Raw genomic sequence first — 26298 nt, forward strand, 5'->3', positions numbered from 1 at the left:
TCAGCAGAGAGTAATTACGCTCAAATTGAACGAGAAGCTTTAGCAATTGTATTTGGAGTAAAGAAATTTCACCAGTACTTGTTTGGGCGCAGATTTACCCTATTCACAGATCACAGACCACTTACCTCTATCTTTGGTCCCCAAACGGGCATTCCCTCTCTGGCAGCGAATCGCATGCAACGTTGGGCTCTGTTGCTGTCGGCTCACCAGTTTGACATCAAATATAGGAGGGCTGAGCAGCATTGCAATGCAGATGGGCTGTCCAGGCTACCTCTGCCAGACACAAAACCAGAATGCCCTAAAGCCGACATCTTCTACTTCAAAGAAGTACAAAGTGCTCCTGTAACTGCTGCTCAAGTGAAACGATTCACAAGAACTGATCCAGTTTTGTCAGAAGTTCTGGCCTGGATATCTCATGGCGGGAGAGGGAAGATGACAGACAAATTCAAACCTTATCTGACTCGACGTAATGAGTTGACAGTTCAGTCTGGTTGCTTACTTTGGGGTTATCGTGTCATTATACCCCCGCCCCTGAGGAGCCTCTTGCTGAAAGAACTTCACGCTGGTCATTCGGGAGTAGTGAGGATGAAAGAGATGGCACGCAGCTACTTCTGGTGGCCTGGTTTAGATTCAGAGATCGAAGAGGAAGCAAAGGGTTGTCCAGAGTGCCAGAATGTAAGAAACATGCCACAGACAGCCCCCTTACATCCATGGGATTTTCCAGAGGTGCCATGGCAAAGAATACATATAGACTTTGCAGGACCACTGGAGAACCACATGTTTCTGGTGATTGTAGACGCTCACAGCAAATGGCCAGAGGTTGCAGTCATGCATAACACGTCTTCTGAGAAAACCATTGAGGAGCTTAGAACGGTTTTCAGTCGTTTTGGGCTGCCACAACAGCTCGTAAGTGATAATGGCCCCCAGCTGGTGTCGGAAGAGTTCCAATCCTTTCTGAGTATAAATGGAATTCAGCATATCAGATACGGGTACGGCTCCAGATATCAGTATCAGATATCAGGTACGGCTCCCTATCATCCATCCACAAACGGCCTGGCAGAACGGTTCGTTCAGACCCTGAAGAAGGCTTTAAAGACCTCTCAGGGTAAGGGCTCCCTAAACCAAAGACTGAACACATTTCTATTGTCTTATAGAAACACAGCTCATGCAGCCACAAAAGTCTCCCCAGCTACAGCACTGCTGAAACGACAACTACGCAGCAGACTGGATCTTCTGCGACCAACGGGAACCAAACAGGTTGTATTGTCACAACAGCAAACGCAGGTGGAGAGGCGATCCAAGGCAAAGTTCAGGAGTTTCAACAGAGGTGACAGTGTACTTGCTCGTAATTATGGAAAAGGAGCGAAATGGGTCCCCGCAACAGTTCTTGCGCAAACCGGCCCTGTTTCATACATCATTGAAACAAAGGGAAATCTAACTTGGAGAAGACATGTTGATCAGTTGTTGTCCTCGACAATCTCCAGTGATGACCCCTGTGATTTGGAGAGACAACAACACACATCTCACACCAACTCTGGTCGGGATGTGGTACCAGGAATCTTACCCACACCAGTTTCAAGTGAACCTTGGGTAACCGTTCCCTTTGAGAACACATCTCCTTCTCCAATGACTGTTACAGACACTCTAGGAGAAAAATCACCCGTGCCCGTTCTTCATCGCTATCCGACTAGAGTGCGAAAGCCACCACAGAGATTAGACCTATAGGTTAGTGGCTAACCCACGACGTTGGGGCAGAATAATCCCCAGGGTTCAGTCAGGGAATTGAGGCAGTCTACCCTCTTTCCCTAGAGTTAGAACAGTTTTGTAAAGTGTTCATCAAAATATATATAATAACAATGTTCCTGAACTAAAGACAACCGTATGTATATCCAAAAGCATTTGTCTCTTTATGGGTAACGTTAAAAGTAAAAGGGGAGGAGTATGTTGTGTATTGCATTATACAAGTTGCATGTTTTGTCCGTACGGGACTCCGTACTGGTTCTCTATTGTACATGCGCAGATCAGCCCAGTGTTATTTTCTTTAGTGAAAGAGTCAGTAAAACAGCTGCCATGCTAAAAAGCTCTTGTCAGTGTCGTCATTAAAATGAATCATCATCGTTCCACGATGTAACATAAATCATCCAGTGTCCAAACTCTCTCAATTCAGATAATTTTACAGATAAAAATGTAGTCATGCATGCACTATATCATACTCGTTATATTGTCTGACAATAATATATAGGAAATGAGAACAGCTTTATTGGAAATTCGGCTATATGTGGGGCTCATAATAACATTCCCTGTAATGCTACTGTTAATGTTTAGAGAGAGAGAGTACCCCCCTATATGTCTTTATTTAATTTTTATTGTTCACTTAGTTCATATGTATTCTAAATTCTTGATGGGGTTAATACTGGAAATATGTTTAAGTCAATGTTTGTGCAGACGCATAATCTCTGCTTGGTTTATATTGAGTGATGCTCAAGCAGGCATGTTATGGCGATCCTACAGGAGAGGGGGCGCCCACGGAAGAGAGGTGCGGGCGTGAACTAGGAACAGAGGAAGAGAGTTTTTAGTAGTGTTGTGAACGCGCGCAGAGTTTCGGTAGACTGTGAATAAATGCTGAGTTAATGTAAGCAGTGAACAAGATTAAACGAACCCATCAAATTATGCACGTCTTGGAATCCATTCATTTCGACATGCAACAAACTTGGAGGCACCGCTGGGATTTCTAATAAGTGCGAGCCGAAGTGCGAGACGAAGTGCGAGCCGGAGGGAACACCGCGAGCACGCGGGAGAGCGGAGATTCTCGGCCGAGTAAAGCCTTGTTTATACTTTCGCCTGGCTCCGCAGCGCGAGTCTCCGCAGACTGCGCGCGCACCTCCCCAAACGGACGAGGCGTTTATACTTGACGCGCTCGCCGTTGTACTATTCTTTGAAACGACAGGGGGCGACTCGAGTAATTGTCCTCTAAACCATCAGGAATCAGCAGTGAGAAGAAGAAAGCTATACACACGTGACAATGTTTATTTTAGTAGACACCACTGTTACCACACTAAAAAAAGAATCGTGTAAAACCCAGTAAACCCTGAGATTATTACTCGTGACAATAAAACAAAATATATGGATGAGAATGTGTAGCCTACAATATAAATAAATTAACGATCTCTTACATATTTTCTAATTTCACTAAACATTTCATTGTTTCATGAACATTTTTATTAAACATGGACTTTTATGTTCATTAAAAATACTTTTTATGCTATTGTATGCTCATTTTTTAAATGTAAGCAACTCATTTAGACATGCAAACTGGGTGCCGCTGTGGTGAGAAGTTCGAGCTCGGCCAGATTCGGCTCGAAGTCGTTCATCTTCGGATGCGGCGCCGCGCGCGTTGTTACAAAAAATGTCGCGCACACCGCCAGCCGAAATTGGGTCTTGCGAACCCAACGCGCACGACCGCCCACACCGCAATGACGTCACTTTTGCCGCGCGCACCTTCGCGCTCGTGCGGACGCGTCGAGTATAAACCAGGCTTAAGCGAGTGCATGTCAGCGCGAGATGGATCTGGAAGCACTAGCCGAACGTGTAACGGAGAGACTGTGGCTGTTGCGGCTCGACCAAGTGAAGGAGGTATGTGATTGTAACAAAATCCCTACCGCAAATGTCTCTACTAAGCGTGCACTTATCAGGAAGATTACAGAGTCGATTGATGCCGCGATTGATACGGAAGAAGAAGAAGTAGCGAAGCACTATTTGTATTCAATGTTTTCGCTCATGGAGGCGCAGGGAGAGAACGAAATTGACGAAAATGGCGGCAGAAATAAAATTGAGACGGAAATCTCGCAGATGGAGCATGATGTAGTGAACGAGGCGGATTCACAGCAAAATCACTCTGAACTGCAGATTGGAAATACGAATATGAGAGATCAAATGGGAAAAAAGGGAAAAGAGAGTGAAAAAGAAAAAAAACAGCCTCTAGAACAGCCAGCATTCATTGGCATGGCCCCTGAAGTCACGGTGAGGAGGGATTTCAAAGTCTGCGGTCAGATTGGGGAGAGTGGGCAAAAGGATAAACTGTCATTCACTAATTTGATGCATCAGGTTGACAAAGGGCTAAGAAGAGGCCACAGTGAAGCAGAAATTATTGAAGCAGTAATAAAAGCCATCAGCCCAGGATTGAGTTTACGCAATATGCTGGAAATCAAAAGAGATCTCACTCTGTCACAGCTGAAAACAATATTAAAGGGACATTTCAAGGAGGACAGTTCTACCGACCTGTACTACAAATTGTTGAACATCACTCAAAGTGCCAATGAATCACCACAAGCCTTCCTTTTCAGAGCCATTGAGTTAAAAGAAAAGCTGTTACGCACGTGTGAAGAAGGTGGCGAGTATTTCAGCACAGAGCACATACAAAAGAAGTTTCTACGCTCGGTTGGCACCGGTCTGATCAGTGATCATATTAAATTTCAGATGAGGCCATACCTGGACGATTCAAAAATTTCAGATGAACTGTTGATCAACAAAATGAACGAGGCAGCCGGTGATGAAACCGAGAGACTGAATAAACAAAAGAAGAACACAGGAAGCAAAGTGGCAAAAGTACACCAATTGTGTCCAGAAATGCAGGCTCATCCATGCAGACAGGATGAAATGACCGCCAAAGTGTTGGTTCAGGAACAGTCAAGTGATGTTGTCAGGCGGAAATCCAGAGAAACACCAGCAGCGGAGGGGCGGAGAGAATCCGAGTTATATGAGATGGTGAAACTCCTGAGAGAGGAAGTTGCGGAACTCCGAAAAGGACAAAACAACCCTCCTGAGCGTATAGTCAAGGGAAGATCCAGCTACAGAAAGGGATGCAGAGCTTGTCAGGAGAAAGGTGAAGAGGATCGATGCGAGCACTGCTTCAGATGTGGAGTTGTGGGTCATGCCGCCCGGGGATGTAGAGCACCAAAGAATCCAGCAGAGGGCAGAAGCGATGTAAAAATATCTGTTCATTCCATGAGACCAGACAGCTCGACCTCCATTCTGAGTTATTGTGACCCACAAGAGAAAACTCAAGAGCTACTGCGACAAAGAATTAAACAGCTGGAGGCGGAGTTAGAACAAAGAGGAAAAACAGAGCATGTTAGAGCTACCACCTATACCAACCACATACCTTTCCAACGACACCCAAGATTGGAGAACCTCATTGGTCCTAGATGTATGGTTGACTGTTTCTTTGAATGCGTGCCTGTGCAGGCGCTCTGGGACACAGGGTCGCAGGTGACCATCATCAATGAGGAATGGAAGAATACTTGCTTTCCCCACATTGCGACACGCAGCCTAAGTGAGCTGCTGGACGAAGGTGAAACACTCATTGGACGAGCAGCAAACCAAACTGATATACCTTTCTCAGGATGGGTGGAGTTGAAATTTCAACTTGGGCCGAAAAGAGTGGCCCAGGCAGAACTCCTGGTACCCGTGCTTCTCTCCAGTGAGCAAGGCGTGGGGCAGCCTCCAATTATTGGCTATAATGTTATTCAGCAGCTGGTGACAAAGGGAATGGAGCAGTACCCTGATATCATTCCAGAAGTGGTAAAGGAAGCTTTCTCTTGTGACTGCAAAAAAGCTGTGGTATTGATTAGAATGATGCAGAATGGGGACCAAGTTGGAAAAGAAGGAATAGTGAAAGTTGGACGGATTAATACAGTTGTTGCTGCCGGACAGACAAAAACGGTGAAATGTAGAGTGAGGGCTGGTCCTCTGGTTTCAAAGCAGGAAGTCTTGTTTGAACCAGAAGTTATTCCACAGTGGCCTGAGGGACTTGATGTAACTAAGATGGTAATCAGTCTTCAGAGGGGAAACTTGACAAAAGTTCACATCCCAGTTACCAACATCAGCAATGTGGACATCATGCTTGCTCCCCGCACTGTACTAGGACGAGTTCAGCAAGTCAGGTCCATCTATCCAGCAGACACCAAACCCGCTACGGTGAAGGCAGACTGGAATGACATTGGGGAGGATGTGGTGGCGGCGGGAGTAATGGTCGCTGAAAGTAAGGACATGATAATCCGTGAGGTGAAAGATCTGAATGAGATTGACAACACAGGACAGGATACTAATGGAAAACTGTGGGACCCACCAGTGTCAATTGACCATCTCACCCCGGAGCAACAGAGAAAAGTTAAACAGCTGCTGAGGGAGGAGTGTACAGCATTTTCAAAGGATGAGAACGATGTGGGGTGCATCCCGTCACTCCAAATGAGAATCAGATTGAGTGACACGACACCAGTAAAGCGTACGTATGTCTCCGTACCAAAACCACTACACAAGGAGGTGAAAGAATATGTGGAAGACCTTTTGAATAAAGGATGGATTCAGAAGTCTCGCTCCTCCTATGCATCTCCGATCGTCTGTGTCCGAAAGAAAGATGGTAGTCTACGTCTTTGTATAGATTACCGGGAGCTCAACCGCAAATCCATCCCAGACCGTCACCCTATCCCACGGGTACAGGACATGCTAAACAGTTTATGTGGAAGTACATGGTTCTCAGTCCTGGACCAGGGGAAGGCATATCATCAGGGGTTTGTGGAGGAGGGAAGTCGACCATACACTGCTTTCATAACACCGTGGGGCCTTTATGAATGGGTCAGAATCCCCTTTGGGCTGTCCTCTGCCCCTGCCGAGTTCCAGCGTAGTATGGAGGAGTGTTTAGTGGGACTCAGGGATGACACCTGCCTTCCATACTTAGATGATAACCTCATACATAGTAAGACATTTGAGGAGCATCTCCGTGATGTTAAGGAAGTGTTACGCCGCTATCAAGCTCATGGAGTGAAGCTTACAGCCAAGAAGTGCGAATTGTTCAGGGCTGAGGTAAAGTTCCTGGGGAAAATAGTCTCTAAAGGGGGATACACTATGGACCCCAAGGAAATTGCACCCGTGCAAGCACTAAGAGACCGTAAGCCTAAGACGGTCGGAGACCTGAGACAACTGCTGGGGTTCCTATCATACTATCGCACGTACATTCCCAGTTTTTCCCAAATTGCCAGACCCCTCTATGAGCTATTGTCAACAGGGACGCCTTCAGGAAAGGGGACAAGCAGTAAAGATGACAACGGTAAGAAGGGTCGTGGTAAAGGGGGAAAACCAGCTCAACTTCATTCCAGTCGGCCTATAGCTTGGACAGAACAACATCAGAATGTCCTCAACCAACTACTGGAGTTCTTGCTTCATCCTCCAATCATAGGCTACCCTGATTTTGAACAGCCCTTCATCTTACATTGTGATGCATCACAAGATGGACTGGGGGCCATACTATATCAGAGGCAAAAAGGTAAACTGGTGGTCATTGGCTTTGGGTCACGGACTCTAACAGCTCCAGAGAAGAATTACCATCTGCACTCTGGGAAACTGGAATTCTTGGCGATGAAATGGGCCATTTGTGAACGATTCCGTGAATACCTATATCACGCAACCTCCTTTGTGGTCTACACGGACAACAACCCGCTGACGTATGTTCTGTCCACGGCCAAGCTTAATGCCACCACCCACCGATGGATAGCAGAGTTGGCCGACTACAATTTTACCATCAAGTATAGACCAGGCCGCGTACACCGGGATGCTGATGGACTGTCGAGGATGCCTTTGGACATGGAGAGATACATGCAGACCTGTTCGCAGGAGGCCAGTCCAAGAGTCATAGCTGCTGTCACAGATTCACTTCTCCTAAAGCTGGAGGAAGAGGAGCCCTGGATGTGTCCAATCACCTTAGCTACAATTTGCTCTGAGGCAGAGCAGGATCAAGGAGCAACACAAGAGACCAAAGTGACCCCTGAGGAACTAAGAGGAGCCCAAGAAAAAGATACAGTGCTTGGAAAGGTGCGGGAGTACTTGCTGGCAGAACGTTGGCCAAAGTTGGTGGGACGAGACCGTCGTGATGAGTTGACTGTCCTGTATAGGCAGAGAAACAGGTTAGTTGTGGATGAGGAAGGAGTACTGTGTCGACAATCAGCGGGACGCACCCAGACAGTACTGCCCAGAAAATACCGCCAGTTGGTGTTTAAGGAGCTTCATGAGGATATGGGTCACCAGGGAGTTGAGCGCACACTCAGCCTCATCCGGGACAGGTTCTATTGGCCTCACATGCAGGCCGATGTGGAACATTATGTCACCAAGGTGTGTAGCTGTCTGAAACGCAAGCGTCCAAACAAAGTGACAAGAGCACCATTGGTCAATATAGTGACAACGTACCCTTTCGAACTGGTATCAGTCGATTTCCTGCATCTGGAGGGCTGCAAGGGTGGCTACGAATACATCCTGGTGATAATGGACCATTTTACACGCTTCGCCCAAGCGTATGCTTGTAAAAATAAGTCTGCAAAGACAGCAGCAGAAAAGATCTATGGCGACTTTGTTCTCAGATATGGATTCCCTACTAAACTCCACCACGATCAAGGGAGGGAATTTGAAAACAAGTTGTTTGAGCACATGGAGGAAATCTGTGATATCCAACACTCCCGCACGACTCCATACCACCCGGCTGGAAACGGACAGGTGGAAAGATTTAACAGAACGTTGCTGTCAATGCTAAGATCTCTGCCGAGTCAAGCCAAGGCCGATTGGAAGAGCTCGCTAAACAAGGTTGTCCATGCGTATAACTGTACGCGAAGTGAAGTGACAGGTTATGCCCCATACTACCTTCTGTATGGCAGACACCCGAGGCTGCCCATCGATGTAATGTTTGGCCTGAAGCCAAGGGAGAGTGGAGTGTCGCATAGTGATTATGCTGCCAAGTGGAGAAATCGCATGAAAGAGGCATATGAATTGGCATCAAGGACAGTTCAGAAAGAACAGAGGAGAGCAAAACAAGGCTACGACAAGAAGATATATGGAGCAGATCTCCAGCCAGGAAACAGAGTTTTGGTGAGAAATCGGGGAGAAAGAGGTGGTCCGGGGAAACTCCGGTCGTACTGGGAGGATCGAGTGCATGTTGTGACGGAAAGGAAGTATGCAGACGGCCCAGTCTACGTGGTTAAGCCAGAACGTGGCCCAGGGGAAGCGAGGGTCCTACACCGAAACTTTTTGCTGCCTTGCGACTTCCTACCTGTTGACTATGTCCAGCAGAACAGGAATATAACGCAATCAAGGGGGAAAGTGACAGTGGCAAAGGGGAAAAAGGACACACATCACATGGACGCTGAGACGGAAGAGGATTCTGAGGACGAGGATGATTGGAGAGGCTTGACGGCAGTGCCGACAAAACAACATGCAGAGAGGAAACGCCGACCAAGAATTGAGGAGGATGAGTTCCAATTAAGGGCAACAGAAGGAGAAGTGGACCAAGAGCCAGAATGCGAGCATGTACTGCCCATGGAAATGTGTGAGGAAGAGGACAGAAACTCAGAGAAGTCTGCAGATGAATTGGAAGATGAAAATGAGATGGTAGAAGGGAGACAGGAGACATCATCCGATGAGGCAGATGACGTCAGCCCAGCTGCAACTCACCTGCCACAAAGAAAGTATCCTTTCAGACAAATACATCCACCAAAAACACTGACATATGATACATTAGGCACGCCTTCTATTACACACAGAGTAATTTGATTTCATAGTTACTATACAAGTTAGTAAAAACACAGTTCATAAGTTCATAATTAAGAAGAAGTTAATGGGATTATGTTTTAGTTAATACACATAAAGTACCAGTAAACAGACATTGGCACATAGTTTGCTAAAATATGATGATACAGTCAAAATAGCATATGTGGGTCTGTGTATAGAGCATGGAATATGTTAATGGTTGCGACCTTTCAGCACTTGATGCGTGGCCCGTCGTATGACGGAGCAATGTTTCAGATATCATGTGGCCAGTGGTGTCTACGTCAGCAGATGACATGAAATGGGAGATAGATGTCACGCAAAGACAGTTTCAAGACTACTTAGCATCAAGTATAGAGACTGACTCCCTTATGTACTTCTTTGCTCTTGTGTTGAAAACAGAGACTCTGGGAACTATGGAATGCTGAGACAGCATTCATTTTTGGAGGGGAGAGTGTGGGGCTCATAATAACATTCCCTGTAATGCTACTGTTAATGTTTAGAGAGAGAGAGTACCCCCCTATATGTCTTTATTTAATTTTTATTGTTCACTTAGTTCATATGTATTCTAAATTCTTGATGGGGTTAATACTGGAAATATGTTTAAGTCAATGTTTGTGCAGACGCATAATCTCTGCTTGGTTTATATTGAGTGATGCTCAAGCAGGCATGTTATGGCGATCCTACAGGAGAGGGGGCGCCCACGGAAGAGAGGTGCGGGCGTGAACTAGGAACAGAGGAAGAGAGTTTTTAGTAGTGTTGTGAACGCGCGCAGAGTTTCGGTAGACTGTGAATAAATGCTGAGTTAATGTAAGCAGTGAACAAGATTAAACGAACCCATCAAATTATGCACGTCTTGGAATCCATTCATTTCGACATGCAACATATATCATATTATATTAAATGCAGTATGTGAGCATGAATTTGGAGAGAAAACACATTAGGCAGGCAGAACGCAAGTGCGACGTGATGACATCATGAATATGCTAATTGACATATGACGTCATCTAGTGACATTTAGCGACTTTCTGGGAAGGCGTTAGCTACTTTCCTTTGAAAATAGTTGGCAACACTGATCAACAGGCAGGCTGGACAATGAGCTGAATCCATGAACTAAAAACACACAGGTCACTGTCGGGATATGGGATTAAGTTCTAGCAGTGGAGAGGAGAGAAGAGAGAAGTTTCTTATATTTCCCTCTGCTCATCTTTCTCTCCTCAGTTATATCTTCTTCACCCTCAGGGCTGATGCTGAGGTTATTGACTTCATAACATTCCTGGCATTTCCCAGTTTATTCTCGCATTTCCACCCAGCCACAAAAAACCATCTCGGACTTTCTCCGTATTACTTTGAACACAAACATGTTGCTCTCTGTAGCTCGCTGGAATCATGTTTTGACAAACTCTCTCCTGCGAGACAACGTAATTGACACATGGAAATCCCGAAGCATGTGGCCTAAATCTCTAGCAGCACAAATAACAGACTTAACCAAAACCTCAGACTTTTTTTAAAATAAATGAATATAATGGAATGCAAAGTTTACTCTTCAAATGTTCCATTCAGTTGTGTTGATAAGTGTTTGCGTGTACGTCAGAGAGACAGGCGTGAGAGAGAGAAAATATCTTTCTTCAAAAATATATGTTTAAAACGTTGAAAAAATTAAGAGTAAAACGTTTTAGAAGACACTAATCATTTAATATTAAACTCACCCCTTTAGTTCGTGCCGGTGTAAGAAGTCCCAGCAACATAATTCCGAAAAGCGTCGCTCGCAATATTAAGCAAGAATCCATTTTCTCACAGACAACGAACGAACCCGCACGCAATTCCCACCGGTCCAGCCCGCAACAATCTCAGAATCACACGTTATCCAGAAGTCCAGAGTGGAACAGCAGGAGGATCTCCAAATCTGCCTGCCAAACCACCTGCAAGACCATCTGATAAAGCCTAAACTTGTAGCCTACTTGTACTAGCCTACCTTGTACTTTTCAGTGTGGAGAAATGACTATTTTTTCGACTGTCTGTGAATCCTCAAGAATATCAAATCAGCGGGAGTTCAACAGGGAAGTGCGTTTGGCATATTATCCCGTTTGTAGATGGGATAGGGAACCGACCCCATGACGTCACAGCAAACTCTGAGCCGCCACAGCGCGCGCCCATTCACTTTACCGACTCTTTTGCGCGTTTCTGATAAAGTTTTCGGCGTGCACCTCTCTGTATGGTATTGTATTTTACGCCTTAATGTAAAGCCGCAGTGCTACAGGACACTACGGGAGCAGGTGAGGATGTTTACTTGATGTCGCCTAGTTGGTTGTTTTGTGAAGGTCTTGCACTTGAGAATGTCGTGTATTTGCTTCCAAATACTGGAGACTGGTTTTGTTTAATGCGAGTCTTTAGAAAAGGAGACCAATAGCTTATTCTCAATAGCTTATGGTCAAATGTAAATTGTATGCAATGAATGTTAGCAATTAGAAATGAATAACGGGTTCAAATCACTGTAGCCTATATAGTCTACACACCATTGATAAAAGAACATGTTTTCGATATCATGTGTTTGATATTAGTTCCTTTCAGTGCTCTGAACTATTTGCTATCATCAATAACATCCGCAGCTAAGTTAGAGATATGAATTAGGCTAAATAATTTAGCACCCTCTCCCCATACTACTTCTTCGTTAAAATGATTCGTACTTCAAAAATATATGTTTAAAACGTTGAAAGAATTAAGAGTAAAACGTTTTAGAAGACACTAATCATTTAATATTAAACTCACCCCTTTAGTTCGTGCCGGTGTAAGAAGTCCCAACAACATCATTCCGAAAAGCGTCGCTCGCAATATTAAGCAAGAATCCATTTTCTCACAGACAACAAACGAACCCGCACGCAATTCCCACCGGTCCAGCCCGCGACAATCTCAGAATCACGTACACGTTCACGTTATTCAGGAGTCCAGTGTGCAACAGCAGGTGGATCTCCAAATCGGTCTGCCAAACCACCTTCAGCACTGCGACCATCTCAGAAATAAAGCCTAAACTTGTAGCCTACTTAAGAAACTTTTCAGTGTGGAGAAATTACTATTTTTTGGACTGTCAGTGAATCCTCAAGAATATCAAATCAGCGGGAGTTCAACAGGGAAGTGTTCAACATTATCCCATTTGTAGTTACCGACCCCATGACGTCACAGCAAACTCTGAGCCGCCGAAGCGCGCACCCATGTTCACTTTAATAACTCTTTTGCGCGTTTCTGACAAAGTTTTCGGCGTGCACCTCTCTGTATGGTATTGTATTTTACGCCTTAATGTAAAGCCGCGGAGCTACAGGACACTACGGGAGCAGGTGAGGATGTTTACTTGATGTCGCTAGTTGGTTGTTTTGTGAAGGTCTTGCACTTGTGAATGTCGTGTGTAGGCCTATTTGTTTCCAAATACTGGAGACTGGTTTTGTTTAATGCGAGTCTTTAGAAAAGGAGACCAACAGCTTATTCTCAATAGCTTATGGTCAAATGTAAATTTTATGCAATGAATGTTAGCAATTAGAAATGAATAACGGGTTCAAATCACTGTAGCCTATATAGTCTATGTAATGACAGGTAATGACCAAAAGGTGTCATTGTTCGACTGGCAATGATCTAGTGTTGTTATGGAGAGCTGAAGAAGAGACACGGGATGTTTAGAGTGGTTGTTCATGCTGAAAAAAGCTAATAAACCGAACACAGAGAGAACTCACGAGTGATCGTCTTTAAAGTATTAATAGATGCCTGTTAAGGATATATACAGACATTACATGGTGTCAGAATAAGCTGTGTGTCGGTAACATTATAGAAGACATGGCGAAGTTTAGCCCACCGAGCGAGTTTAAGTTTGAGAGCCCAACCGAATGGCCAGAGTGGAAACAGAGATTTTGCCGCTATCGGTTAGCCACAAAGTTAAACAAAGATGATGGCGAGACTCAAGTAAGTTCGCTGATCTACGCGATGGGCAGTGAAGCTGAAAAGATATTCAGTTCATTTGAGTTTGCAGAGGAAGATGACAAGAAGAAATTTGAAGTGGTCATAAAAAAATTTGACGACTACTTTATTCCACGACGCAACATCATACACGAGCGCGCATGTTTCTACCAACGGAGTCAGCAATCCGGAGAAACGGCAGAAATGTACATTAGGACATTATATGAATTAGCAGAGCACTGTCAATTCGGGACTACAAGAGATGAACACATAAGGGATCGTCTTGTGGTGGGAATAGCAGACAAGGAACTTTCACGCCAGTTCCAGCTCAAAGCAGACCTGACGCTGACTCAAGTGATTGAAAGTGTGCGTCAGACAGAGGCAATAACGCGGCAGGTTAATCTTCAAACCAATCGACCAGACGCTCAGCTGGACAATGTAAATGCTGTCAAAGGGAAGGTGGGACAGTATAGGAAAAAGTGTCAGCGACGTGAGAACAACAGCCATGGACCCAACACAAAAGAGGAGTGTGGGAGGTGCGGTAAGCCACAACATTCTGATGAAAGGCATTGTCCTGCATTAAAAAGCAAGTGTAATAAGTGTCACAAAGGAGGACATTGGGAGCGCAAATGTCATTCTAAAGCAGTAAGAGAAGTCACAAGCGAACAGCCTGGACAGACATACTTCCTAGGAGCAGTGGATAAGGAAGATAATGTTGATACATGGACTGTAGGCTTACCTGTAAATAATGTGGTAGTAACCTTTAAAATTGATACAGGAGCCGACGCTACCATTATCGATAGAAATACATTTAAAAAGATGACTCCTAAAATAAAACTAGAACCTCCAGACACACATTTTGTTAGCCCAGGGGGCGATCTCAGCTGCATAGGCATGTTCCAGGGTACCACCAGCTATAAGGAGAGAAAGTACTCCCTAAAGGTGTATGTGACAGATGGAAAAAGCTGTTTACTGGGCCGCGATGAGGCAGTGGAAATGGGACTAGTGAAGAGAATGGATGAGGTTAGTGGTGTGTTTGGATCAAGCGGATTATTGAAAACAGAGCCAGTCAGAATAGCCCTGCGCGATGATGCCCAGCCATATGCAGTGCCGACAGCCAGGCGGATACCCCTGCCACTAGTACCACTGGTAAAAAAGGAACTGCAGCGCATGGAGGATGAGGGAATAATTGAGAAAGTAACACAGCCGACAGAGTGGTGCGCTGCTATGGTCCCGGTGCTTAAACCCAATAAGAAGGAGGTCCGCCTCTGTGCAGATCTCAGGAAATTGAACAGAGCTGTGAAACGGGAGAAGTATGTCCTGCCCACAGTAGAGGAAATAATGCCAAAGCTAGCTGGTTCAAAAGTGTTTACGTCACTGGACGCAGCAAGTGGATTTTATCAGATCCCTCTACACGAGGAGAGCAGGATGCTCACCACTTTTATTACTCCGTTTGGGAGATATGCTTTCCGCCGTCTTCCTTTTGGAATAACAAGTGCTCCCGAAATTTTCCAGAGAAAAATGTCAGAAACTCTGGCTGGCCTGGAAGGGACAGAGATCTTTATGGATGATATTTTGATTCATGCAGAGACAGAGGAGCAACATGACCGATGACTGGCTGAGGTGTTAAAGGTCATTGAAGCAGCTGGACTCAAGTTAAACCAGGCAAAGTGTAAGTTCAAGCAGAGACAGGTTCGCTTTTTGGGTCATCTAATCGACGAGGCAGGTGTCAGGGCAGACCCAAATAAAGTCGCGGGGATAGGAAACTTTCCACAGCCACAAAATGCTACTGAGCTCAAAAGATTCTTAGGAATGGTTAATTATTTAGCCAAGTTCATTCCGGAGTTATCAACAGTGGCCCACCCACTGTACGAACTACTGAAAGGAGACAAGGAGTGGATGTGGGGACCTGCTCAGTGCGAGGCGTTCAGGAACCTAAAGACTGCACTAGCCACAGCTCCGGTACTTACCTTCTACGATGCCAACAAACCCACCATAGTGTCAGCAGACGCCAGCAGCTACGGGCTGGGCGGCGTTCTTCTCCAGCAGCACGGAGATAACTGGAAGCCCGTGGCTTACTGCTCAAGACGATTAAGTGACGCGGAGAAAAGGTATGCGCAAATCGAGAAGGAGTGCTTGGCTAGCGTGTGGTCCTGTGAACGGTTTGATAAATACCTCTATGGACTTGATGGCTTTAGACTGGTTACCGATCACAAACCATTGGTACCTCTCATGAACAGTAAAGACTTAGACTGTGTCCCAATCAGGTGCCAGAGGCTATTAATGAGATTAATGCGCTTCAATGCCATAGCTGAACATGCACCAGGCAAAACATTAGCAGTGGCGGATGCACTGTCTAGGAGCCCAGAGCCATGCTGTGGGGATGGGGTCTGTCATGTGGAGGTGGCAGCACACATCGAGGCTGTCATGAGTCAGGTCCCAGCCACACCTCACCGGATGGCAGAGCTAAGACAGCACACTGAAAATGATAGTCAGCTCCAGACGGTCATAGGCTTCATCCGGAAAGGATGGCCTGATTATGCTGCAAAGGTGCCTGAGGTAGTCAAAGACTTCTACCAAGTGAGAGGAGAATTATCTGAGATAGATGGTTTGGTCATTAGAGGCAACCGCATTGTCATTCCAACAGAAATGAGGAAGGTCATCTTAGAGAGAATCCATGACGGACACCAAGGCCTGGTAAAGTGCAGAGAAAGAGCTTATCAATCTGTATGGTGGCCTGGAATGTCTGATGAGATAGTAAAAACAGTACAGCAGTGTACATTTTGCAGAGAAACTAGAAACACACAGAGGAAGGAGCCGTTAATACCCAGCGAGCTGCCCTGTAGGCCATGGCAGAAAGTGGCTATAGACCTGTGTGAGAGTAAGAAGCAAAACTACTTAGTAGTATCAGATTATTACTCTAGATACCTGGAGATTTTGAATCTCCCTACAACCACTACTAGCCAAGTTATAGCAAAGCTGAAAGCCACATTTGCTCGTTTTGGCATTCCGGAAGTGATAGTGAGCGATAATGGGCCCCAGCTATCTTCAGCAGAGATGAGGGAGTTTAGCAAGGAATATGGCTTCGTTCATGTAACTTCCAGCCCACACTACCCTCAAAGTAATGGGCAGGCAGAGAGGGCAGTTCAGATAGCGAAATCTATACTGAGACAGCAGGACCCTCTCCTTGCCCTGATGGTGTACAGAGCCACACCCACTTCGTCGACAGGAGTCAGTCCTGCTGAACTGCTAATGGGCAGGAAAATCAGGACCACCTTGCCTACCCTGCAGGACAATCTGAAACCGAACTGGCCTAATGAGGATGTGATCAGACAGGCTGACGCTGCAGCCAAGCAAAGGCAAGCCTATTACTATAACCGCAGGAACGGAGTAAGGACTCTACCCCCACTGAACCCGGGGGATCAGGTGCTAACAAAGTTGGATGGACAGAAACAGTGGACAATGCCTGCGGTCGTGCGCAGCTCCAGTTCTACTCCAAGGTCCTATATCGTGGAGACGGCACGAGGGGACCGTTACAGGAGGAACCGGCGACACCTGCAGGGCATACCCAAAACATTCACACCTGTCACTGAGAGCCCTGACCAGGTTGTTCCAGAGAACAGGAACACTGTGGACACACACAGTGGTGAGACACTAAACACTCCCACACCCACCCAAGGGACTGTGACCATTACTCGCTCTGGTAGAGTGAGCAAAGCCCCAGACAAACTGGACTTGTGATTATGGACTTTGGGTTTGAGGAGGGGGAGGGTAAATCCCATCAAGAAAATGGGGTGTATGGACTTTGAAAAAAAATAGTGCTGAGTTATTGTTTAGGAAATGCACTGTTATTTGTAAGAACAGTAGTAATGTTTATTTTCATTAGACACCGTTGAGGTGGGAAGTTAACAAGACAGTTGTGTTTTTACAAAACAAAATATTGTTAAGCCAGAGTGATGTTATTGCTTAACCGTTCATGTTAACTAAGAAGGGCAACATCTTTTAGGGGGGAGATGTAATGACAGGTAATGACCAAAAGGTGTCATTGTTCGACTGGCAATGATCTAGTGTTGTTATGGAGAGCTGAAGAAGAGACACGGGATGTTTAGAGTGGTTGTTCATGCTGAAAAAAGCTAATAAACCGAACACAGAGAGAACTCACGAGTGATCGTCTTTAAAGTATTAATAGATGCCTGTTAAGGATATATACAGACATTACAGTCTACATGACCACCACCTTCCTGAGGTGACAGAAGTTGTACGTCTCTGAGTGAAAATATGTTGGATTTACTGGGCAACACAGTTTTAAAGTAATAAAGCATCACATGATGCCTGCTTTTATTTGATTTGTGATGTTAATGAATGTTAAATGGAAGAACTGATCTGCAGATTATGTTTTATTTGATATTGGTCCCACAAAATTGTGCAAAATGGGTCATTGTGCATAGGCCATATTTGCTACAATTGTGACAAACACAAACATTATGGTTTTAGAATCGTTTTAGCCTTTTTTTATGCACTATATTTGATTCCCAGTGTATCTCCTATAATGCATTAAGGTCCATTTCATATATGTTTACCATTTTGAATTGAAATGTTTAAAATGAAATGTGTGTCTGAGTGACCTAATTATTATGAAAATTTAAAGACCACAGTAAATCTAGCCACAAAAATGTAAAATATTCCCCATTCCTGATTTGGTATGACTCTTTGTACTTAACATTGACTTATACAATTTTGTGACCAGCTGCAGTTTTCAAAACAAATTAAATGAAAATATTATATCGGCCATTACAATAACTGTTTGTTAGCAATACTAATGTCTGGTAAACTCAGCCATGATGGTTAAAGCCCTCTTAATAATGACTTTAAAGTCATAGTATGGCTTGGATATGCATCTGTCTGCAATGCTGTCTAGTTTGATGTGTCCTTTGTCAGTGTCAGTGAGTTCGCTTTATAATCTTTGTCAGTCTTGACTTGTGTCATGGAAAAGAAGCCATCCGGAAAGATCAACTTTGTCCAAGTTCCATCTATTGTATTGATTCAGCCTGTCTCTTTCTTTCTCACCCCCACCTCTCACATAACCACCTCTGCCATATTGTCAGCCATTGGGAATGTTATTGAAGGAGAGAGAATCTGCCTTTACCCAACTGTCAATTGCAGCACTCATTTATTGTTTATCCGTATATTCCTACAGTGATTTACCCGTTCATCCATATCTTCATTTTTCCCTCAGGTGGGTGAGTTGTCCGACGGGACGTCAGGAGTCATAGCTACATCACTGACCACATCATTCTGAGGCAGTGGAGAAAGGTCAACAGGTAGCACATGCCCTGAGTGGCGGCTGAGATGACACACCCCCGCCGGACCGCCTCGACCAGCCTCCTTTTCTGGTAAGAGTCCCCATTGTCCTAGTATTCCCATCATCATTGTTTGCATGTCTTATGACATTTATTATGATTCATTCTAGCTCAAACAGATCCTAATTAGACGATTAGATCCCTACATTAATTGATAATAATAAGAAATGTTTCTTAAGCAGCAAATCAGCATAATTAGATTATTTCTGATTTGATTTCTGAAAGATCATGTGACACTGGAGTAATGATGCTGAAATTAAGCTTTGACTTCGCAGGAATACATTACATTTAAAAATATATATTACATTAAAAAAGCAATTATTTTAATTGTAATAATATTTAACAATATTACTATTTTACTGTTTTTTGATTAAATAAATGCAGTCTCGATGAGCATAAGAGACTTCTTAAAACACAAACACAAGAATCTGACTGACCCCAAACTGTTGAATGGTAGTGTACTGTATGTGCCTTAAAGAGGCATCTAACTTCTTTACCTATGTCTTATTCATAATTGTCTTATATGTTTGTTTGTTTATCCAGCACAAGGCTTTTATTGGCACTTATGACGATACACACATGTGGGGGTGAGTTGTTTTTGTATTCTCTTCATAAAGTTGCTTTAATGGTTTCACAATGGTCAGATGATGCTGGCTGAGTCAAATGGCTATAAATGTCTCTTTGCCTGTGAAATTCAGGTAAAAGCTGTGTTTGTATACATGTGCAGCTTATTTTTTGCATATTAGAGTATTGCACCATTAGCTTAGCAATATGTTTAAAGGAGAACTCCGGTCAATTTTAACATTGTCACGAGTTCACGCGCGTGATCATAGGTACTAAACCTATGCGCGTGAACTCGACAATCGACTACTGTGGACTTCGACCGAAAACAGGATGTAAATACAGGTATGTGCGCTGGCTGAATAAACATCATTTTTATTCATATCTTTCACATCTACTGCAGTCAGATTCACCCGCGTTCACTCCGAAGGAATCACTCACATGACCTGTGCACTTGTAATGACACATCAAGGATGTTAAGAGGCTAAAAGCAGGTTTAAAACTTGCCCCATTGAAGTCAACAGGGTGCAAATTTTAAAAAGAGGATAACTCGGTGTAGGCAACACCGATTTTTGTCGTTGTTCTCTGTACTGACAGCACTCCAAATGTACAAAAAAATTAGCTCAATGTTAAAATTGACCGGAGTTCTCCTTTAAGGGATAGTTCATACAAAAATTTAAATTCTGTTGTAACACCCTCATGTCATTACAAACCCGTACGACTTTCTTCTGCAGAAAATAAAAACAAGGTATTTTGAGATTTATTTTTTTATTTTTTTAAATGATCAGTAGTTAGAGTTAGGGTTAGGAGTAGTTTTTTTCTTAACCTGTATGAATTTCCTTCTACTGAACACAACTTTTTTTTTTTTTTTTTTTTTTTTTAAGAATGTCAGTTACCAATCAGTTAATGGACCCCATTGACTTCCATAGTCATTTTTTTTCTCCATAAATCAACAACATGAGGATCAGTAAATGATGATGAAATTCCTTTTTGGGATAACTATCCCTTTAATGTTAATCTCTATTGAAATCAAAAGTGCATTTGATTTGCTGATGTATGTAGAGCATATGATGTTCTTTGATGGGTAGGATGCTGACTTAAGGGTACCTCACATTAGCGATATTTCAACAAAATTTCTACGAAAAAAAAGGTCCATTGTCAACAGTGTAGCGCAGTGGTTCCATAACATTTTCTGCCGAGCCCCCCTTTTTTAGATAAAAACATTTTCAAGTCCCCCTTGCTTACAAAATCCTTGCAAGGAGCCGAGTAATAAGCGGGACAATTCCGCAGTGGGGACTTGTATCACCCTGAAGAAGTTTCTTTTGCTTACTGCATCTGCTGACTGTACCCTATCTCTTAGCTGTGATGCACCCCCCTTTTTATAACTCCAGGCCCCCCAGTTTTGGAACCACTGGAGCAGCGACGAATGAAGAACAGAAGTCAATTTTAAACCAAGCAGCTTTATAATAATAATTATAATGAGTTTCATGTAAAGCCCGAATCGGTGGACGGGGCTAAACAGGCAGTGTTGAAGTAGGCGTTGATCTTCTTCTGCGGAGGCGTGTTTGATACCCTTTGACGTCATAGATCCCCACTTTGAAAAACCTGTCGTTCGCTGTGCCTGGTGTCAATAAAAGCTTTTATTGGACTAACAAGGCCGTTTTCAGCTCTGAAACTTACAGGATATTCTTATTGTATGATGATCTCTTATATGTCAAAAGCTCAAGGAAAATTTTATTTCTCAGGTCATCACCCCTTTAAGAAACCATCTGCCTGTATAGGTGGTGAAGCAGTTCACTAGGTTTGACGTCCTCGCCTCTTTAGCTTGATGATAAGATTGATTTATTGATGGAGTGGTCCTGTATGGGTGTTTCATTGAGCTATGTTGAAACAGAGATCTTAACTAGCGAACCAATATTTTGTTTTACATGCACTCATCTTTTGATTTCAATGGCATGAAGCAGCCTTTGAAGTAAAGTGTCACACGATCCAAAGGGGCTATGATGGCATAAGGGATCCAGAAATCTCTGGAAAAGGGTTACGATGTCTTTCATCATCCAAGCGCCCATGAGAAAAAGAGTGTTGCGGGTGAACAGGAATGGATTCTGATATTGTATGTATGTATGTATGTGCATTCTGACCAGGTAATTGACAAGTGTGTACTGTAGTCTGCCTCGTCTGCCCATAAGGCTCCCTTTCAGGCATCATCTATGTGGCTAGAATCCAAAGGCACAGATGGATACAGAACATTACTTATGAGGGCAGATGGATGGAGATTGCCATCATACCTTCACTAGCACTGAACAGAGAAGAATAAGAGGGATGGAGAGCCAAAAGAGAGATAGTGAGGAACAGTCGCTGAGAAGATAAGAAAACATTGTCTGCATCGATGCCCATCCCTGCTTTTACGTAAGAAGAGAAGAATGCAGACATATTTCCAGGGTTCGTTCATACAAGGTGCTTAAAGTGCTTGAAGTTCTTGAATTTGACTTTTTGAAATTTAAGTCCTGGAAAACCCTTGAAAACAGCCATATTGTTGAAGAGGTACTTGATAAGTGCTTGAATTATTAAAAATAGGGATGCACCGATACCGAGCTCATGTACTCATACTCGTAAAAATGCTCCGGTACAGGCCTACCAGGCAGCGTGTGTATAGTAACACATTGCTGTGGTGCGCGAGCTGATAAGAGAAAAACGCGCGGTGGATTGAGACAGATGCGCGAGCTGGTCGAGCATATCCCTTTAAACAGAGGGATACCAGTGGAAAGTTTGTTCAGTCGGATGTCAATGGCAAAGAAAATAAATCGAGGCATGTAGCTTATTATTAACGTTAACTGACGAGAGAGAGAGCGAGCGAGCGCACTTCTGTTGAATGCTCTTGATTGCTGATCGTTCACTCAGCACGTGTCATTTGGATTTAAACTAAATTGTACATGCAAGTAAAGTAAAACACGAACTGTTACCTGATTTATGTATAACGAGTGGTTCCCTACATTATTACAGGACGTTTGCAGGTCAAGAAGTTTAATCCGCAAACAAACACAAACTACATCCGAAGCGCGCGCTCCGCAAACCAGCGTCTTGATAGACAGCGCGCGAATACTGCATTTAATTGTCTTTCACGTCTTGCGCTTAAACGGACGAATTCACACAAGTTTATGTAAAAACGCCCGTCTTGGCGAGTATACTAGTAAACAAAGTCGGTTATATCTCAAGTGAACATAGCCATGTTCAAATGGGGTCCATGTGTTCGGTCTTAAAGGAACAGCAGTCTAATAAACCTGCTGTGTTTTAATGTTAATCAAACAAAGGACAAATAAATTACTCACTGCTCTTGACTAAATAGGCTACCCTTTTCAACTTTACAAAAATATCCATCTATATTTAATTTATAGAGTAATGAATATGCATTTTTTTCATAACTGATTATTCAAATTTCTGTACCTGAGATCTACCCGAAAAACTCTAAAAACACTGTTTATTTCATTTGTAGCCTTTTTGTTCTATTGTATTTATTTGTCCTATTTGTAATTCGATTATTTGTTTTTATTTTGTTACTGATTGCTTACTTGTCTTTAATGTTTTAAATTCACATTAATTAGGCTGGTAGTTTTTGTTGTATCAAAATTGGATTAAATAATTGATATTTCACTGGTATCTAAACATTTGTTACACTGACCCAATCCTCAGCACTGAGCCCTGCTGAAGCAGCTCTAAATATGTGCTGTGCTATTAAATGAAAGATAAAATATGATAGAGCAATAGAATGAACAGTGACAGTAACAGACGCTCATACAATGCATTTTAGCAGGCTTAAGCATGAAAATAACTGAAATAAATATATATTTGATTAACAAATTAAGCCAACTAATATGATTTATATTCTTTTGGTTTATCTACTAATACGTTTAAAAATTACAAATGCAGTGAAAATTCAGGTATCGGTAATTGGTATCGGCGAGTACCAAAAATGAATGGGTATCGGACTCGTTCTGCAAAAAGTGGTATCGGTGCATGTTGAAAAAATCGTTTCACGTTAAATTAACGCTGCAGCCTGTCTGAGATATAGAGCTATTTCGCATGGCTATGAGCATGATATTATGTATAAGTATAACTTTCATTCTTCAGGTCAATCATATATTCATAGGAAAAAAATCTGTTTCAATATCCTTTCAACAGTTAAGGTGATTTCACATGCCTGACAGCGCTGGTCAATGGATTGATCTCTATGACGTGAAACATTAGTTATCATATATATAGGTAATTTGAGTAAAAAAATAAAATAAATATATTGTTTGATAAGTGCTGATTGAAGTCCTTGAAATCCCCAAAAGTAGTGCTTGAAAAGTCCTTTTAAAGTCCTGGAATTTCATTTTAAAGAATCTGTACGAACCCCAACTAAATAGGGTTGTTCACTCCGAAAATGATATTATTTATTCACCTTTATTTTGTTCCAAACATATGTGATTGTCTTTCCTCTATGAAAGACAATAGGATATGTTTTAAATAGTTGCTTTTTGCATGCAATTCCAATGGATACTGAAGTGTTCAAGCTTCAAAACGGATGTGAAAGCACCATAAAAACATCACGAAAGTGACGTTCAAAGTCATACGATAGCTTTTTTTGTGATGAACTTTCCAAATTGAAGTCACTATTTACTTATAATCTTTTCCTCTAGACCTGAACATTGAGTGAGCTTTAGAACCAGATCAGTCAGATTTGTGAATGAATCATTCAGGGCTGTTTCTCAAAAGCATCATGAGCTATCATAGAGACTATCGGTGGTGCTTCTGGGAAAAACTGTATAAAAGATTCACTGAAAAGATCTGACCCAAAAGTACCATTGATTCTTGAATCAGACTTCACCACCTCTCCAACGAACTCTCATAAACTTGTCAAGGAGAGCTATGGCAAATGTTAGGTTTTCTCAACGAATAATGACCTAAATTAAGTCTTTTCCTCACAGAAAGCTAACAAATGTATTTGTTATTTGCATGATCCTCTTTAATTTGACTGAAAATAGCCCCCAGACTATTCACCTTTTGTGTTCTGTTGAAAAGAGAAAGCCAAACAGATTTGGAACAACACAAGGGTGAGTAAAAAATGACAGAATTCGATTTTGAAGTTGAAAGAATAGGGGAAAGTGAGAGTGTTGTATTGATGGTACGTTGTGGTTCCTGCACATATATAAGTCATTTTGCCTAAGGCGTTCTGTCTGAATCTGTGTGAAGGGGGTCAGGGGTAAGGTTGTAAACCTGACAAAAATGACCAGGTGTCACAAAGCAGGTGCTGCCTCACACACGCACACACACACTTGGGAAAATGTATCTGAAATGCTTACCCGCACATGTACACATCCTGTCGCTCATTAAGATGAATGACGTGTACATGTTCTGTCTCACTCCATGAAGGAGCGACTTCCAACACTACTGATTTACAGTATCAGCTAGACAAACTTGATTTGATTGTTTCACATGATCTTTCAAAGCTAAAGGCTTAAAATGCTTGAAAATTTAAAATTGGTTGACAGATTTTGATGTTTGATTTCATGTTTGATTACATTTTTTGGCCTCTAAACCAAGGGTTCTCATTCTCTGGCCTTCGAGGTCCATTTAGTTTAGCTCCAACCTTGATCAAACTCACCTGCCAGTAACTTTATAATAATGTTGAAGACCTTGCTTAGCCCTTTCAGGTGTGCAGGAAAGTGGACCCCGGGGCCAGAGTTGAGAACCCCTGCTGGAAAGAGAGTAAGTGTAGAGGAAGATCTGGATAGAGTGTAAGTAAGAGAGATTTATCTGTTGCACTTTCTATGATTGGCTGTCTGGTCAACATCCTGTCGGAGGTGCAGAGTGAAGCGGGCCTACAGGTATGGAGACGATAGATGGGGGAAAGATACAGAAAGAGCAAGATTTTAACACATCCAGATGTCCCAATACATAAGTTATTACCTTAGTGACATACTGTAACTGAACTCATGTTAAAATAAAGCAAGAAAGAAAGAATTTGGAAGGAGTCCAAGAACTTTGGGGATTTGGGATATCCAGACCTTGAAAAGTCATGCACTTGGGAAATGAAAATGAAAAAGGAAATGAATATTTTTGCAGTGTGTATTTTCATTTTTGTAGCTTTGCTTTGCTCTAAAATACACTACTGGTCAGAATGTTTAATGTTTTTGAAAGAACCCTCTTAAGCTCACCGAAGCCTCATGTATTTGATAAAAACACAGTAAAAACAGTAACAGTACATTATTTCTAATTATTAATTATTAGATATTATTACAATTTGTATACAAAAATAACAGTTTTTTTTATATATATTTTAAAATGTAATTTATTCCTGTGATCAAATCTGTATTTTCAGCATCATTACTCCAGTCTTCAGTGTCACATGATCCTTCAGAAATCATTCTAATATCTATGATGCTCAAAAAACATTTATGATTATTATCAATGGTGAAAGCAGTTGTGCTGCTTACTATTTTTGTTTAAACCAAGGTCAAACGAAAGTGTTTAATTTATTTGAAAAACTAATTTGAATTTGTTTAAAAAATCTTACTGACTCACCTGTCGAACTGTATTTTATTTTTATTTTTTTATTTTATTTTTTTTGCTGATAATGCTTTTTGTAAGTGCTTGTGTAGCCCCTAAGTGGTTTTGGAATGTGGCTTTGATGTGGCTTTTACTTAATTTTAATACTGTTGATTTTCTGGCTTTAAAAAAACTAGCATTGTTACATTGTTAACCAAACTCAAACTCAACATAGAAATAAGCCAGGATCGGGTGTAACTCAATCTCAGATCATTTAAGATTGCGATGGGAATAATGCGCAGTACAGGTAACATGAGGGAAA

At 42.7% G+C, this 26298-nt stretch overlaps 2 protein-coding genes across 4 annotated transcripts in view; one reads left to right on the plus strand and one right to left on the minus strand.

Moving 5' to 3' along the window:
* Positions 1 to 12744, minus strand: part of LOC311297301 (uncharacterized protein) — a 42829-nt gene extending 30085 nt beyond the window's left edge. The window contains exon 1 of one of the 2 annotated variants that reach the window (XM_084419539.1): positions 12355 to 12744. In XM_084419539.1, the coding sequence (XP_084275665.1) occupies positions 12355 to 12435 (81 nt within the window). In that variant the 5' untranslated portion in view covers positions 12436 to 12744. Of the gene's footprint in view, positions 1 to 11294; positions 11681 to 12354 lie in introns of those variants that run through there. The other variant, XM_084419540.1, reaches the window with a different exon arrangement.
* The window catches only part of LOC311297299 (uncharacterized protein), a 51013-nt gene continuing 36220 nt past the window's right edge, over positions 11506 to 26298 (plus strand). For both annotated transcript variants that reach the window (XM_084419536.1, XM_084419537.1), the window contains exons 1-3: positions 11506 to 12917; positions 18764 to 18920; positions 19431 to 19474. The gene's annotated coding sequence lies outside the window, so the exon portion shown is untranslated. The remainder of the gene's footprint in view (positions 12918 to 18763; positions 18921 to 19430; positions 19475 to 26298) is intronic.

This window comes from Rutilus rutilus, assembly GCF_951802725.1.
Source record: "Rutilus rutilus genome assembly, chromosome: 9".
Taxonomy (NCBI): domain Eukaryota; kingdom Metazoa; phylum Chordata; class Actinopteri; order Cypriniformes; family Leuciscidae; genus Rutilus; species Rutilus rutilus.